We start from the raw sequence: 17530 nt of genomic DNA on the forward strand, positions 1-17530 counted from the left end.
TATTATCAGTCCGACTTGGAAGCACTTTCTCCGGGCCAGTCAAGCGGGAGAGTTAGTCTGCTCTCATGCACATGCACATGCACGGAGCCCCAAGCTCCGGGGTCGCGCGCAGCAGCAGCAGCACACAGCAGTGCTCTGAGCCTCTCAGTCATGAGAGGCGGGGGCTTTTGCATGGGAACAGTCTGACATTTCCGCAAACAAATCTCATCGCAGTTTAGCGCACATGTAAAATATAACGCTATACTACGACGTGACAACATGACAAAGCTTCTCTAAACACATCGGCTACTATAATATATTTCCCTGCATCTCCTACTGATAATCCGAGATTATATCGGTATTGAGTTTGGACAGACTGAATGGGCTGACTGAGGAGGAGAAGAGCTCTGCACCTCTGCCCTGCGCTGCCTGCGCCCTGAGAGGAAAAATCAGAGGTGCTGTAACTTTTGACAAGAATCACGAAAAGCCCCAAAACCCAAATTAAAAACGGATTTCATGGCGCGGTTTATCGCTAGTTAGACGAGGGAATGACGTGGAGAAATCTCGCATTGTGTTACCCCAGAGCGGGGGGTTTGTCCTATTGTGCGGTGTGCTGCGGTAACGAGCCTCGCCTCACTTTGCTCTTAGCGATAGATACACGCCACATACACACTCATGGAGAAAAATAATTAAATTTCTAGTTTGCCACTGAATTACCAAATTGATATAACTTTCAACCATTTTAAGCAACGCTGTTTCCATACAGACCACCAGCGTTGGCTGGTTGTTGATATTTATAAAGATATTGCAGCTCTCAAATAAATTATTTTCGAGGCGGTGGGCAAACTGTAATGGCGTCCATTTCCGAAAAAAAATCCTCAGCTGAGGACAGCCAAAGAGTCTAGTATAGACAAGAGTATATGTCATTTCTTGGTTTTTTCCATAGGTATTTTCAAATCACTGTTCTGATACATATCTAGGGGGTAAGTCCTCCTTTAACTGGCAACCACTTCACTCTAGGATACATTTTCATTGGTTACTTTTTGTTTTCAAATGCACTAGTTAATTTCACTTTAACTATCCTTTATACCTAAAAGAGCTTTTAGTTCCATTTAGATCATCTTATTCACTTAGGCATACTCAACAACCATTTTTTTTTATTGTCCCAAGAATATCTAAAGAAATTGGGAGACAAGCTTTCAAATTCAAAGCACCATCAGACTGGAATAATTTGCCCGACTCGCTCAGATCAATTATTTCCTTTCATATCTTCAAGACTTCATTGTTTGATTATCTTAAATCAAGCTGTTCTTGTTTTGGATTGTTGTTAGTCTATAGTGTATAGTCTATACTTAACTCATTCATGGCCAGTTTAGGACTGCCAATATTTAGCACAGGCCAAAGATTTTCATAATTGTTGGTCATCTTTCAAGACCCACAGTAAATTATCTATTAGCACCAAAGTGATTTGCAATACCTCAAAATGAAGATGTACGTCTCTGGGTTCACCAGGAAAAAAAAGTGAGCTTTTAGCATGTTCTGTACTCTACTTATAGCCATTTATATACACCCTGTTTTCACCCAAAAGGTCTCTGAGAAAAGAAATTGCAGAAAATGGCATTTATGTACAGCACACAATCTCAGGCAGAACTCGCTCTCAATTCTTTTATTTTGAACTGTATTGACATCAGACATGTAAATATTATTCATTATGACACAAATGACAAAAAAAAAAAATATATATATATATACGGTATATGAAGTGCTTTTTTTACATTCAACAATACAGTTTGCTCAGTGTGAGTGAGTGTGCAGACAGACAGACAGACAGACACACACAGACACACACAGACACACACACACACACACACACACACACACACACACACACACACACACAGAGAGAGAGAGTTCTGTCCACAGCTGCTGCTAGATCGCACCTCCTTCCCCCTCCTTCCCCATCAGCGTTTTGCCTCCTCTGCCTCTGCTCGTTTTCCTCCTCTCGTTCGGGCTGGGACGAATGCTGCGACACGACACAGGAACGGGTCCGGCTTGGCTTTGGGACCAGGCGCTGCTGGAACCGGATCGATCATGTTCGTCACGGGTTTGACTAGGCAATCCAGGTTCGCCCTGCAGCAAGGCAGCAGTGCAGCGCGCCGAGGGGCGTTTCAATGGCGTTTTTTCCTCTCTACAAGGAAGCGCGTTTCTCTGTTTTTCCTCCTTTCCTCCTTCTTCCTCGTTTCAAACAGCAGCTGCGGTATGTGTTTGATAACGTGCTGTCGGCTTGACTTTGAGGTTAGGGACCTGTGTCTGTGTGACAGGCTGGGGAAGTGTTTGAACTAAGCGCTGCACTAATAAAAACAAAAACACGTCAAACACGTCATTGGCGGGGAGGGCTATTTCTGATAACACGTCAAAGACGTCTTTGGCGGTGAATGAGTTAACTATGTGAGAAAACCCCATTGGTATTGATGTCTGTATAGATTAATTGATGGTTGCGATGGTGGGAGAGCATGTGTGTATTTGTTAATTGTTTTTGTTGATTGTTATGTTTGTTAACTTTGTCTTGTATGTAAATGTTATGGTCTATGTTTTGTGTTCAATGGGGACCCCCTCGTAAACGAGATGCTGCAATGACTGATGAAAAAAAAGTTGTTATACCGTAGTTTTGAGCCCCTGTCATTCAGAGGCTGTTGCATCACCCTACCTGTCTGCTGTGCTGACGGGGAGAAGAAAAGGCAGTGAGAGAAAACGATGCAATCATTCTGTCCAAACTTTCACCAATCTAATCTCATGGTGACATCCAGGGATAGGCTATATTTTGCTAGATGGGGATGAAAGTGGGCAGAGAGGGAGGGGGGAGCTCAGATCGCTTTGGTCACGGGGGCTTTAGGGCTTTTCTGACCGGACTGGAGTCGCTCCGTTCATGGAAGGGAAGAATGTGATTGGTTTACTGGAGATCACCAATCCAACACTTGTGAATAATTCTACGCTTAAAAAGGCGTGGTTAAAGGGTTAGCGCTGCGCATTCTGGCGTTTAGTGTCAAGGAAAAATTAGGGAATGCGCGTGACCACGCCCATCATAAACGCAAATTTAAGGCCAGGGGGAGAATAGAGCCCACTTACTCTATGCCATGATAGTGGGAGGCTGAGGCCTTGCTGAAGGGCAGCTGGCTGACTTTCCTGGGAGACAAGTCTGGTGACAACTGAAATGCATTATTACCTCTGGAAAGAGAGTCAGAGGGAGAGAGAGAGATTCACATTGAAGAATCACAGACAGTCAATTGGCCAAAAACAGAATTATTTCACTAATTCAAACAGGCACACTTTGGCCTGACAGAACCATTATTAGCACTCATTAATAACTGTTCTGCTCTAGAGTAATCCATTTTCTTCTACAGATACTGTGGATTCTATTCAACTCAATGTGTGTTTCCTAAAAAGATTGTAAGCTCACTGTAGTAGGCTAATGAACATGATCAAATCCTCATTATGGGCTCATCAACTGTTATTTTCACTCAGGAACTTCTCGGAAAGAACCTCATAAAGCCCATAAAGATGCCATGTCTGTCTGTCTGTCTGTGTCTACGTCCTTTTGTCAGCCTGGGTATACTGTATTTCTCTTTCGTTACGGAGCTATTAGTCTTGATTCATGTCTGTCTTTGTGTATGAAAGTGTCGGCTGTTTTCAGTCTATTGCAGTCTTTTCTGTCTATCAATCAACATGTCTGTCTGTGTTCCTGTCTGCTCATTTGACTGCCTCTATTTGTTTTTGTCTGTCTTTATGTCTTCCTGTGAGATTGCCTTTCTTTTTTCCTTTTTGTGTCCAAGTCTCCTTGGATCCCTGTTCCACTATATCTGTCATTGTAAAAAAAAATAAAAAAAATAAACTAATTTACATGTACAATATATGGATGTGTAAGCTTCACTGTAACTAAAACGGATAAGCTAGTCTCCTACATATATAAATACATCTTGAAGATGGACAGGTGATCTCTGATGTCAAGGTGCTACTCACCACGGCGCCGGGGAAAGATGACTGAACCTACCCTCTGTGGATAGCCAGTGGCTGTAGCTCTGCAGTAGGCATGCCGTCGGATGTGAAGTGTTTTAAAAGTTCTCTGGCATCTAGGAAAGCAGAGGAAGCCTTTTGACTGTCTTTAGGACCCAACAGGCTGTCACTGGAGCCAGGACCTGACAAAAGTCCAAACCTAAGAGGAAAAAGACACAGAGCAGATACAGTAGATTAAATGGTAAATGGTAAAATGGTAAATGGCCTGCATTTATATAGCGCTTTTATCCAAAACGCTTTACAATCAGTAGGTACATTCACCCATTCATACACCAATGGTGGCAAGCTGCCATGCAGGGTACTGGCACACCATCAGGAGCAATTTGGGGTTCAGTATCTTGCCCAAGGACACTTCGACATGCAGACTGGAGGAGCCCGGAACCGAACCACCGACCTCTTTCATCCAAAGCGATTAGTGACGACCCGCTCTACCTCCTGAGCTACAGCCGCCCCAGATTAACAATACACAGAAGTGTTCTCAGATGTCTAGATCTGCAGGGGGTCTTCAGTAACCGGTCGAACCAGGAACAAACATACCTGAGTAAATCCCATTTACCTCTTCTTCTGTTGTCTCCTCTGCAGGTTCTCTATGTTGTGGAGGACGCTCCTCTCTGGCCAATCAGAATGCTGGGAGGAAATGCTCTTAAACCCTACAATGAGAAATACAACCAAACTTAGTCTGACAAGAATTTGGTAACAGCTGCTCTTCTCAGTGCTTAAATTGTTTGATAATTCCAAGCAGGATCTGGCACATCTCAGTTTTGGATCACCAGCATTACAGTACTGTTTTATTTCGTTGAAGCTCGGCTCCCACCTATTGCCATCTCTGCGTGGTACACGCTATCGAATGCTCTTACCTTTTATTACTTTAAAAGTGTCCTTTCCAACCATCCATTAGACCGTTGACAGGATGCAGACTGGACCCTTGGAAAATCCGGGGCGATCCTGACGGTCTCATGGTCTCCGATCCAATAGCAGGAGTAGAGGCGGGCACAAGCCCTCACGCCTGGAATTGGACCGGGAAAACACCACTCTTACCTGCATTCGGCCACGGACAGACGTGTGAATTATTGCTCCAGATTAGCGTTAGCTTGCCCGACCACTTTCACTTCAACTGCTCCCCGTACATCGGCGTAGCGGACGGGAACCTCGGTCGTTGATTTTCCGGTCTGGAAGGTTACCTTCGCCTGGGCGGTGAAAGTTGGAGGCGACAAAGCTAAGTGCTTTTTTTCACGTGTCGGCGGCTTCTAAGAACAAGCCGGTCCGAGTGTCGTTGTATGCTTGCTATTTGAATTGCTCTGTCTAAGCTAACCTCACGTAGAGATAACTCTCCGCTACTAGCGTCACGTGTTTCGTAGCTTAGTCTCGTTCTTGTGTTGGTTACAGGTATTAGTCGGCACCATTGCCGACTAGCTTGCTAGAGTTAAGACCCGCTAAAATAGCCTGCCGCCTACGCGTGCTCGGTCTGCCACGTTCAGGGGTTTGTGTTAACTCGCTTGCTTCAGTGTTACCCACAAGGCGAAAAAGAAGAGGATAAATTTAACGTTAACGTTGTTCGCCTGTCACACTACCGCGTGTTCTAACAGGATGGCTAGTGTTAACAAGGCGAAGCGCTGTGCGGACCCCAAGTGTGGCGCGTGGCTATCAGCCAAGGACTCGCACACACTGTGTGTTGAATGCCTGGGACAGGCACACGCAGATAGCTGCCTCGGAGATCCGGAGTTTTGCCTCGCCTGTACTGAGATGCCTCGTAGCACTCAAAAATACAGGGCAGACTTCTTCAGAGGCCACGCTGGCGGCGTTGCTGCTGCAGCTGAGCCCAGCCAGAGTCAGACTACCTCTGGGCCTGCTACCTCCGACACCCCGCTGCCTCTCGGACAGCAGCACCTTGACAACTCTCGGGAGGGCTCCCAGCACAGCTCCCAGGAGAGCTCCCCACGTGCTTCTCGTTTGGGTTCACAGCACGGCCACAAGGAGGGTTCCCAGCAGTGCTCCCAGGGGAGCTCCCCACGTGCGTCTCGTTGGGGTTCACAGCATGGCCACAAGGAGGGTTCCCAGCAGCGCTGCCCGCTGAAGCGCCCACGGCAAGATGCGCGGGGTTCCCGGTCGGGTTCGCAGCACAGCTACCAAAGAAAAAAGGTAGGTTCCCAACAGTGCTCCCCGCCGAAGCGCCCGCGGCATGACGCGCGGATTTCCCAACGCGGTTCTCGGTCGGGTTCACAGCACAGCTACCAGGTAGGTTCCCAGCGTGACTTCCCGCCGGGATCACGGCAGTGCGAGCAGTATACCCGGCACAGTTTCCCAGCGGGTTCACAGCACAAGACGGGTTCACAGCACAAGACGGGTTCCCAGCGTGGCCCCCACCTGCGTTCCCCACATGGTTCCCGCTGTTCCCTGCCCCCCTCCCCCAGGTCGGGTGAAGGTGCGGCTAACTCCCGTGTCTCGGAATGGGCTCGCCTTTCCGCCAAGATGGCCGGAGGCGGGGGACCCTGGGATGACTTCCTCGAGATCCACCCAAAACGGGATGATGAGGCCTCCCTGCTGGCCGGCCCGGGTAACCCAGAAAGGGCTCACCCCGGGGGGCTCCCCCCTCCTGACGACATCTCCTCTGAGATTTACCAGAGGGAGTTCAGGGAGGTCGTGGCCAGGGCTGTTTCCGCCCTCGACTGGGACTGGCCTACGCCCCCTACCGTCGAGAAGGACATGTTCACCGCCTCCCACTTCCGCGCCGTTGAGACGCCGCTACGGGGCAGCCTGCCCTTCTGCCCCGACGTGCAGCGTAGGGTTCAGCGATCCTGGACCAAACCCTACTCCTCTGAGGCCCCCATCCGATGCTTTAAGTGCTGGTCTAGCGTCGTGGAAGGGGCCCAATCAGGCTATGAACATCCCCCCCCACTGGAGAAGGCGGTGGCGGACCACCTGCTCCCAGGCCAGAAGAAGGAAGGGAAGCCCTTGCTCCCCTCCCCAGCCTGCAGGGAGACTGCTTCGCTCCTGGAAAAGTCCTATCTGGCGGCAGGCCAGGCGGCCTCCATGGCCAACACCATGGCCTTCCTGCTGAAGTATCATTGCTTCCTGGTAGACCAGGTCCAAGCAGCCCCCGAGCCTGAAATGTTCACTGAGCTACGCCGGGTCTCCGACTACGTCTTCAAGATGCTGGAGTGTGTGTCGGAAGACTCAGGGAGGGTCATGGGATCTTCGGTGGCCGCCTTGCGTCACCTCTGGCTGCAGCTCACCAGCCTGCGTGGCCATGAGAGGACGGACCTCCTCATCGCGCCCGTTTGCCCTACCGGGCTCTTCGGTTCAATGGCAGACCTCGCCAGCAGGGCCCAGAGGCGGCGTGAGGACATGGAGGCGGTCGGCAGAGTCCTGCCGCGCAAGACCGGGGCGACCCATCACACAGCGAGGCCACCCCCTGCCCGAGGTCATTCGACGACGACCCGCGGCAGCCCTGCACGCCGTCCACGGGACAGGCAACCCCAGGGGTGGTCCGGTCCCCCAGCCAACGCAGACAGGAACAGCTCGAATGCCCCAAGGAACGCGGGGCCAACACCTCCCCAGCCAGCCTGGACTGGCGCGGGTCGAGGAAGCCGCGTCCGCCGCAGCAGGGGCTCCCGCCGTAACCCTGACAAGTCGGCCACCAAGACCGGGCCCCGAGGCCCGGCGCGTACCTAGCGGTCCCCCGGGGGGGGGGGAGGGGCAGCCTCCACGCTGCCAGGACCTGGCGTCCCACAGTGTTGTCGAGCGCCGAAGAGAGCCTTGCTCAGTACGTGTCCCTTGCCGGCGAAAGCTGCGAGGTGCTCGGAGGGCACCTCACCATCTGCAGGCCCCCCTGCTATTCCCCCCCCACAGCTGTCGTCGCACCAGCCGGGCAACGACCCCCTGCGGCCTCCGGGATGCAGCCCCCCCGGGCTGGTCCTGCTGGGGCCGCACACCACGGGCGACGACTCGCCGCGGCCTCCGGGACGCAGCTCCTATGGGCTGGTCCTGCCGGGGCTGCACGCCATGCTGCCACGGCCTCCGGGACGCACCCCCCCTGGGGACGTCCTGCTGGGGCCGTGTGCCATGGCGCCTCAGGATCATGTGCCAAGGGTAACCCCGACACAGGGCACCAGACCTGCCCTGGCAAACAGCCTCCCCCTGTGGAAGAGGCTGTGCAGACCCACACCGTGGGTGCTGCGAACGCTGGAGAAGGGCTACGCGCTGCAGTTCGCGGCCCCCCCGCCGGCTTTCACGGGCATCCCTGTCTCAGACCTGGCGGATGCGGACTCCATGGCTGTCCTCGGCGAGGAAGTCTCCTCGCTTCTGGCAAAGGGCGCGATACGGCCCGTGCCGGACAAGGACAGGCAGTCCGGGTTCTACCACAGGTACTTCCTGGTGCCCAAGAAGGACGGGTCCTTACGGCCCATCCTCGACCTCAGGCGGCTAAAGCCCATGCTCAGGAAGCTTCCCTTCCGCATGTTGACGCTCCCCACACTGTTCAGAGCGATTAGACCCGGGGACTTCTTCACGTCAGTCGACCTAAAGGACGCCTTCTTCCACGTTTCCATCGTGGAAAGGCACAGGAGGTACCTCCGGTTCTCCTTTCAGGGAGTCTCCTACGAGTACTGCGTACTCCCCTTCGGCCTGTCTCTAAGTCCCAGGACTTTCACAGTCTGCGTCAACACAGCGCTGGCTCCCCTCCGAGAGATGGGGATCCGCGTTTACGTCTACCTCGACAACGCCCTGATAGCGGCGAGCTCGAGCGAGATGGTGTCCGCACACACCGAGGTGCTGACTTCCCACCTCCAGGCCTTGGGGTTCCTTATAAACTGGCGCAAGAGCGCCCTTGTGCCTCAACAGGTCACGACCTTCCTGGGTCTGGAGCTAGACTCCCTTTCAATGCGCGCCCGCCTCTCTCCGGAGAGGCTGGACAACCTTCGGAGGACAGCGGAGACTCGGCGTCACGCACGCACGATCTCCGTTCACCAGTGCTCCGTGCTACTGGGCCTTATGGCCGCGGCGACCGCGGCAATTCCTCTGGGGCTGCTGCACATGCGCCCCTTCCAAAGGTGGTTCCTCGGTCATCGCTTGGACCCAGCGATACATCGGTCCCGCGTCCTTACGCTGTCGGACCGCGCTCGCCAAGCCTTGGAAGTGTGGACGGGCCGCTGTTGGCTCTCAGAGGGCGCCAGACTGGGTCCGGTCCCACTCAGGCGAGTGATTCGGACCGACGCCTCCTTTTGGGGCTGGGGCGCGGTCTTCGAAGGCCAGGCTGCAAATGGGCGATGGCAAGCCCAACAGCTTCGCCACATAAACGTACTAGAGCTGGAGGCAGTTCGCCTCGCTCTTTGGCACTTTCAACATCAGATCATGGGTCACCATGTGCTGATACGGTCGGACAACACCGCAACAGTGGCGTACATCAACCGCCAGGGCGGTGTCCGGTCGCTGGCTCTGAACCAGCTGGCTACGGTCATCCACGAGTGGGCCCGTCTCCACCTGCTGTCCCTGTCGGCGGCACACATTCGGGGCCACCTCAACCTGGGCGCGGACCTGCTATCGCGGGGCAACTCGCGCAACTCAGAATGGGTTCTCCACCCGCAGGTGGTGGAGCAGATCTGGGCCAAGTTCGGGCGAGCCAGCGTCGATCTCTTCGCCTCGCGGCTCGCACACCATTGCCCCCAGTGGTTTTCCATCCTCGCGGACGATCCACCGTTGGGCCACGACGCGCTGGCGCACGTCTGGCCGAGGGCGGCCCTCTATGCGTTCCCCCCAATCGCACTGATTCCCCAGGTGCTGGCCAGGGTGAGACAGCAAGGGCTACAGCTCATTCTGGTAGCCCCGCACTGGCCGTCGCAGGTCTGGTTTGCGGATCTGATCACTCTGACGAGAGGTCCTCCGTGGCTGCTGCCGCGTCGGAAGGACCTGCTGTCGCAGGCGGGCGGAGAGATACTCCACCCATCCCCAAACAAGTGGAAGCTGGCCGCTTGGTCCCTGAACGGGAACGGTTGCTAGCCCAGGGCCTGCCTGCGAACGTGGTGCAAACCATACAGAGTGCTAGAGCCACCTCGACTCGCACTCAGTACACCTACAAGTGGCGGTCCTTCTCGCGCTGGTGCGCAGAAAGGAACCTGGACCCGGTGACCTGCGACGTTCGGCCCATTCTCTGCTTCCTCCAGGGTCTGTACGAAGCGGGCCAGTCGCCGCAGTCCCTTAAGGTTTATGTGGCCGCCATCTCGGCCTGCCACATGGACATCGAGGGCAAGACAGTGGGAGGCCTGTCTTTGGTCTCTCGTTTCATGACGGGTGTGCGCAAGCTTCGCCCCCAGACAAGGAACATCTTTCCCAAGTGGGACTTGGTCACGGTCTTGGATGGCCTCTCGAGGCCTCCGTTTGAACCACTCGACGCTGCCGACCTGAAACACCTCTCGCTGAAGATGGCATTGCTTCTCGCTTTGTCTTCCGGCAAGAGAGTGGGAGACTTGATTGCCCTGTCAGTGCAACAATCGTGCATGGTGTTCTCTAACGATGGGCGCAGGGCCACGCTCCGCCCGAACCCTGCTTATCAGCCTAAGTGTATTGGGGCTGGCTTCAGGTCCATGACCATAGACCTGGTCGCGTTTGAGCCTTCCGCCTCTTCTTCGGCGGAAGAGAGGAGACTTCGGTCGCTCTGCCCCATGCAGGCGCTCCGTGCCTATGTGGCCAAGACGCGTACTTTGCGTACGTCTAACCAGCTTCTGGTGTGCCATGGGGCTAAGGCTCTGGGCAAGCCGTTGTCCAAACAGCGTCTATCGCACTGGATAGTGGAGGCCATTAACTTGGCCTATTCTGCCGCTGGGAAGGTTCCACCGGAAGGAATTAAGGCCCACTCTACTTGGGGTGTGGCTTCTTCCTGGGCGCTGTTGCGCGGTGTGACGGTGGAAGATATGTGCGCAGCCGCGTCATGGTCGACTCACCATACCTTTGTGAGGTTTTATAGTCTGGATGTGGGAGGCGCGACATTCGCTCATGCGGTTCTGTCTGCCTCCGCGGACTAGTTGCCTCGCTGACTGCTCCTAATAAGGAGCTATAAGGCTATAAGCCGTGACGGCCCATTTTTCGATCGAGAGTCGCAAGGTCGGGCACTTAGGTGCTCCTTTGCAGCAAGGTCGGTTGTAAGGTGGCAATAGGTGGGAGCCGAGCTTCAACGAAATAAAACTAAGGGGTTGTCCTACAACCCAGGTTTTATGAGTGAAGCGAGGCTCCCACCTCAGGTGCCTTGCTGCCAGTCTGTCTGGTTGTGGCCGAATGCCGGGTGAGTGGTGTTTTCCCGGTCCAATTCCAGGCGTGAGGGCTTGTGCCCGCCTCTACTCCTGCTATTGGATCGGAGACCATGAGACCGTCAGGATCGCCCCGGATTTTCCAAGTCTGCATCCTGTCAACGGTCTAATGAATGGTTGGAAAGGACACTTTTAAAGTAATAAAAGGTAAGAGCATTCGATAGCGTGTACCACGCAGAGATGGCAATAGGTGGGAGCCTCGCTTCACTCATAAAACCTGGGTTGTAGGACAACCCCTTAGTTTTGTGTGGATCCAGCATCTCCAGTGGCATGAAGTTGTGTGTGTGTGTGTGTGTGTGGGGGGGGGGGTGGGTGTGGGTGTGTGTGTGTTTGTGTGTGTGTGTGTGTGTGTGTGTGTGTGTGTGTGTGTGTGCGTGTGTGTGTGTGCATGCGTAATACGTGAGCCTTCATACAGAAGCCCGATTCAGATTTCGAAAAAATGATGCCCACAATGATGCCTACATGGATAGAGGAATCAGGCTATGCGGTCATAAATACAGAGGACCATCAGGCAGGTACTGTAGCTCCATTCACCACAGACACCTAATCTAAGTGTTAGATGGTCGAAATGTGTGAGTACAAGCCTATCAATCATCATGTGAGCACATTTACATCATGAAATTTTCAAATTAATTAAGAATGAATGAATGAATTAATCATAATTGAATTAGGCCCACAACACTGTAAGAAGATAGGATGTTTTGGGCCCAGAGAGAAGGGGGATGTTACCATAGCAACCACCACTGCTTCATAGTTTTCAAACAGCAAAGGGCCCTCAGAAAAAAGGTTTTTGGGCATGCCCAAACCAATAGCCACTCAGCAGCAGCAGGCATCCTTGATAAGGAAAGAGAACACTCTCGATAAGGGAAAGAGAACACTCTCACAGGCTATAGTTGGTAGTCTGAGCAGATAACCACTCCAAGCAGTCTTTTTAGAACAGCATACAAAGAGGCAAAATGTAATTGGCCCATATATGGCTTCAACAAGATATTGATTGTCAGGAGCTCAACTGAATTGATATGGGGAGAATTTTCCATTCAAACATAGCTTGCTAAAATATAAAAATATTTCATTTTAAATGAAGAATGAATTGTTTGGAAGAATAGCACATTGTGTCTCCACAAAAAGCTTAATACTACATGAGTCTACTAGTATACTGTAAATAAAAAGAGTGGTGGACATATTTATTTGGCTGATATGGACATGCCTGCAAATCTTGTTGTTGATTTTGTGGAGCTGGATGACCTAACCAAGCTGGACAGCTGAGTGCCGAGCACCTCGCTCGACAACAGTGGTTTTGAGGGAGTCCGTCTCTGCTCTGCTGGAGACCTGCTCTCTCTCTGCAGCTCCTGAAGATGCTCCAGCTGCTCCCTCTCCTGTCTGCCTGCAGCCTCCAGGGTGCCCTTTACCTTCTCGTGCATCTCTCTCCTCACTGTCTCCACCTCATCCTGTGCGAACAGCACCACCGGGTCACCCCCTTGTTTGAATCACACCCATTTTTGAACTCAGCCTTCATTTTGATGTCAACTACACATCTGTAAGGTTTCGTGACTGCATTTTGCACGGCTTTGACGTGGTCATGTTCGCAAAATCTGCCCACAGACAGACAGACAGACAAAGCCAAAGTACTCAACCCCGCTTCTGTGGTAGTTCCCACTACAAAATGGGTGTCTCCACTGCAGGACCTCATTTTGCCATGATGACCCACAAACACACACAGACTGGTGAAAACAACACCAGCTCCGCTGTCACGGCTGGTCATAATTGGCAGTTAATGTCATAGCATTTATAAGCTAAGAATTGTTTGACGCGCACAGTTAAGCCCCACAGTTTAGTATGTGGCTTTTCAATGCCCCCCACATGGTCCAGCTGAGTGTGTGCATTAAAGGGATAGGCCAACTTGTTTCGCCCATTTGCCATATCGCCCATACATAAACAAGACACACAATGCCTTTATCGTCACTCTGTGCAGTATACAGTGAGGTACACCCCTCCACTTAGTTAGTGTCGCCAATAAATTGGAGGAAACGGTACAGCCGTTAAAATCACCAAAAACACACATTCCAACAGCAACACCAACACTCACATGTACATGGGGTGACTCGTGTACTCACCGCGAGATTAAATATTAATCCAAAATGCTGAGAAACAGTCTTTTTTGAAGGGAAATAGATGGCCGGAACTACTTTCTAAACATGGCCGCCAGGCGCAGGGATTTCAAACTGCGCCTCAAACAGACAAAGAGTAACCGAACAAATAGAGCATAACCAACGTTACTTCCTTGTTTGGCATGAGACGCTGCACACAGCACATGTGCTGTACGCAGGCGCATGCACTGTGCAACTTGAGTTCATCTTTGTTTAGTTCTCGGTGTGTGGATTTACTATGAAAATGACGTTTCACTAAACTATGGATTATTATTTCATGGCGTGGTGAGTACACGAGTCACCCCATGTACATGTGAGTGTTTGTGTTGCGTGTGTTTGGTGACTTGAATGGCTGTACCCTTTCCTCCAAATCATTGGCGATACTAACTAACTGTACGGGCTGTACCTCACTGTATACTGCGCGGCGAGGGACGATAAAGGCAAGGTGTATCTTGTTTATTTACGGGCGATATGGCAAATGGGCGAAACTCCCAAAAAGTTGGTCTATCCCTTTAAGTTCTAGCTGCATTTTTATGTTGTGCAGTTATTAGTGATGCGTGGGCCGCAGTTATAACTGCGCTGACCGCGGATATCCCGCCCCGTGGGCATGGCGGATCATAAAAATAAACATTCTGATTAATAGCGGATGGGTTGCGGGCGGGTGAAATGATGTATCATTAATGAGGAAAATTTATATTAATTACGTTCTCTAGTCTATGAACGTATTTTAAGCTTCATTTTTCGTCAGGCACATTGTTAGCCGTCTACTGTGGGATAGCAGGACCCCCTAAGGACCCAAGGCAGTGGTAAACAAGAGCCACGCGCTACTTTGAAGGGATATGCCTCCTCTCTTGGTCCATATATGGTCAATGATGTCACCAGAACCTCACAGGAGTCTCCGCTGAAGACGCGTTGGAAAAGATGCGTTCATATTTTCCCATACGATGAGGCCAATCCAGTAAACTAAACTTAAAGCTATCCACCTTATTTTTGAATGCCCCACTGTAGTCAGAAGGAGCTGATGCACACCTTCAGTCCCTCAAAGGCAGGTGCGTCGGAGATGCAGTACATATGAGAGAAATAAAGAGGATTCCCGCACACTGCCAATTACTTGCAACAAACTTTAATCAACAACGTTTCGGTCTATCGACCTTCATCAGGTTAAAATTTTTAACCTGCGTAACCTGCGTCCAATTACCTGCGTAAATACCTGCGTCCAATTACTTGCAACAAACTTTAATCAACAACGTTTCGGTCTATCGACCTTCATCAGGTTAAAAATTTTAACCTGATGAAGGTCGATAGACCGAAACGTTGTTGATTAAAGTTTGTTGCAAGTATTTGGCAGTGTGCGGGAATCCTCTTTATTTCTCTCAAATGCCCCACTGTAAAAAATAATTGTGCGTACAAGGTCCGGTTTAACGTGACTTATTGTTGCAGCTTGCCATTTCCTAAATGGTATTCTACTTGATTTGAAAAGATGGCCACCTACACTCACTCAGTCTCTTGTACCCTGGCTGAATTTAACATAACTTGGTCAATAAGTATGTAACATACAAAATAAAACAACCCGTAATATCTTAATTTTATGTAGAATGCAGAGGACATGTAACTGTTTAGTTAAACTTGCATTCCAGGAATATTGTGCTCTAAAGATGACGTTAGTGGCTCGAGTCTGTTTCGTCCTGAAACCCACAGGCGCCAGGCGTAACCTATGTGCGATTCGAAATAACGCATCCGAGATAGAAAACGTTATGAATATAGCCACGTTATAAACAACAAACTAACGCTGGTGATCCGTATGGAAACAGTGTTACTCGAAATGGTTAAAAGTTATATCAATTTGGTCATTCAGTGGCGTTTTACTGCCATGTAACATAACTAACAGCAGGCGATTACCCATGAATGCACTGCGCTCTTAACACGTTGAGTGCCAATGACGAGATATCTCGGCTTACAGGATCCAACCGTTGAGTGCCAAGGACGAGATATCTCGGCTTACATAAACATTTTTTTTTTTTGACGGTGGGACATCGATCAACCCCTTTTACGTCTCCTATACCAATATTGGAGGAAGAGAATGTGTATAATCTATTTTACCGACCAGCTAAGTGGCGACAGTTCTCTCCAGACAGAGAGAAAGCCGAGAAAAAAACAGCCGCGGGTCCGCGGGAGAAAGCCATTATCAAGGAAATAGCTGGGCGAAAACGCTTTCGATTTCACACACACACACACACACACACACACACACACACACACACACGCGCGCGCACACACACACACTTGAGTACCTTTGAGCATAAATAAGACCAGAATCGCAAAAGCTTCTTCAAAGCTCTCAGCCGACACCTCAAGAAACGAACGAGCCCGTTTTACAGTAATCCAGACTGCCCGAGAGCGGCTGCGGAGCCAGCAGGAGCCAGCAGCAGCAGCACAGACGGAGGGAGGAGTTTGGAGACACACACACACACACACACACACACACACACACACACACACACACACACACACACACACACACACACACAATACAGTATACAGACTTGCCCAAGGGCACCCATAATCACAGGCACGTGAGGTGGTTCTAAAAATCCATTTATCTCAAAACTCTCTGAAAATCTCTGAAACCATGCTGTACTCAACGGCTAATATCTACATAACTACTAACTCTACAAACTAACTCTTTTAGACAGAGAAAGCACACATTCTATTAGTTCTTTTTAGATGATTGGTGTTCACGAAGTCTTAACAGAAAAGAATCCTCGGCTCTTGTAAAATGAGCCAGAATCCTCAAAAAAAAAACTGGCAGAACCTACCTACAGCATTGAAAAAAGGGCTGGCAGTCAATGTGTTAAAGGGATATTTATCGACGAGATTTTTGCCAAGCTGGACCTGATTAGTGATTTGCTCCGTTCGCCCAGACGGGTGTCAAGCTGTCAGCAACAAGGCTGGGAGGATCACACCGGAAGAAGCACCCATCAGGCAGATCAGGCAAAAATGGCCACCAAAAATAAGGTGGATAGCGTCAGCCAAGTAAGCTACATGAGGGCAAGTGCTGGACTGGACATAATACAGCATGGACCTTTATTTGGAGTCCTGGACTGCAGCGATCGCACCGACGGCAGCAGAAACCGTAAGTTTGTCTCCCCAATGTGAGAAACGCTCCTTTATAGCGTTGTGAAATGTCGGGGTGTACGGCGGGCGCGGATCAATAAATAGTAGGAAATAATTTGCGCGGATTTATGGCAGGCGGATGGTTCATGCATACACGCAGATTAGGGTGGCATAAATGCTCATCCACACATCTCTAGCAGTTATATATTAATATGGGATGACGATCTACAAAATAAATGGGAAGCTGGACACCTATATAACACCAATATAATTTTAAATCTAACCTATAGTGCAATATGTTCGACTGGCGGGATGGGGCTGAGTTCATGGGGGGGGGGGGGGTTGGGGGGGAATAGTTTCCTTTCAGTTCAGATCAAGTATGCAGGCTGTTTTTGTTTTTTGTTTGTCTAACACAATGTGTACCTGTGGTCGGATGCTGTTGTAATGCGATGCGGTGGCGCAGCACTGCAATTTATTTCTTGTGTGTACATTAGGGATGGGCATCGAATTTTCGAATAATCATTGTTATTATCAAGGTCGACTTTTATTATTGAAAGTCGAAATTAGATTTTTTTTTTTTTTTTTTTTTGTGAGTGAAATGTTGCATTGTCTCCCCTGATTCTAAGTATAGTCGAATCGCTTGGTTTGAGCAAGTAAAACAATTTTTATAAGCATTTTAAGCAAGGTTTATGGAAAAATGAATGGCGGATGAAATCCCATGAAGAGGGAGAGGGGGTGACTTTGGCACCCCTTTGGCACTCAGACCTGAGCCTACTAAATATTTAATGAACCACTCATGATTGTCAAAACCTTTTTTTATTTTCGAAAATGTCAATGTCATGTAACATGTTCTTTACTTCAGTGGTGCAATGCTTGTTTGAGCTAAAAATCCACAGCAGAAGCTTTTTCTATTAATTAATA

The 17530-nt window shown here is 50.4% G+C and overlaps 1 protein-coding gene across 1 annotated transcript in view; it reads right to left on the reverse strand.

Annotated features, from left to right (window-relative positions):
* The window catches only part of mtbp (MDM2 binding protein), a 108782-nt gene that overhangs the window by 15713 nt on the left and 75539 nt on the right, over positions 1–17530 (reverse strand). The window contains exons 15-17 of the mRNA XM_083634804.1: positions 4607–4700; positions 4028–4189; positions 3106–3204 (exon numbers count right to left, since the gene is read on the reverse strand). Of these exons, the coding sequence (XP_083490930.1) occupies positions 3106–3204; positions 4028–4189; positions 4607–4700 (355 nt within the window). The remainder of the gene's footprint in view (positions 1–3105; positions 3205–4027; positions 4190–4606; positions 4701–17530) is intronic.

The sequence above is a fragment of the Poromitra crassiceps genome (genome assembly GCF_964638095.1).
Source record: "Poromitra crassiceps genome assembly, chromosome: 1".
In the NCBI taxonomy this organism is placed as follows: Eukaryota; Metazoa; Chordata; class Actinopteri; order Beryciformes; family Melamphaidae; genus Poromitra; species Poromitra crassiceps.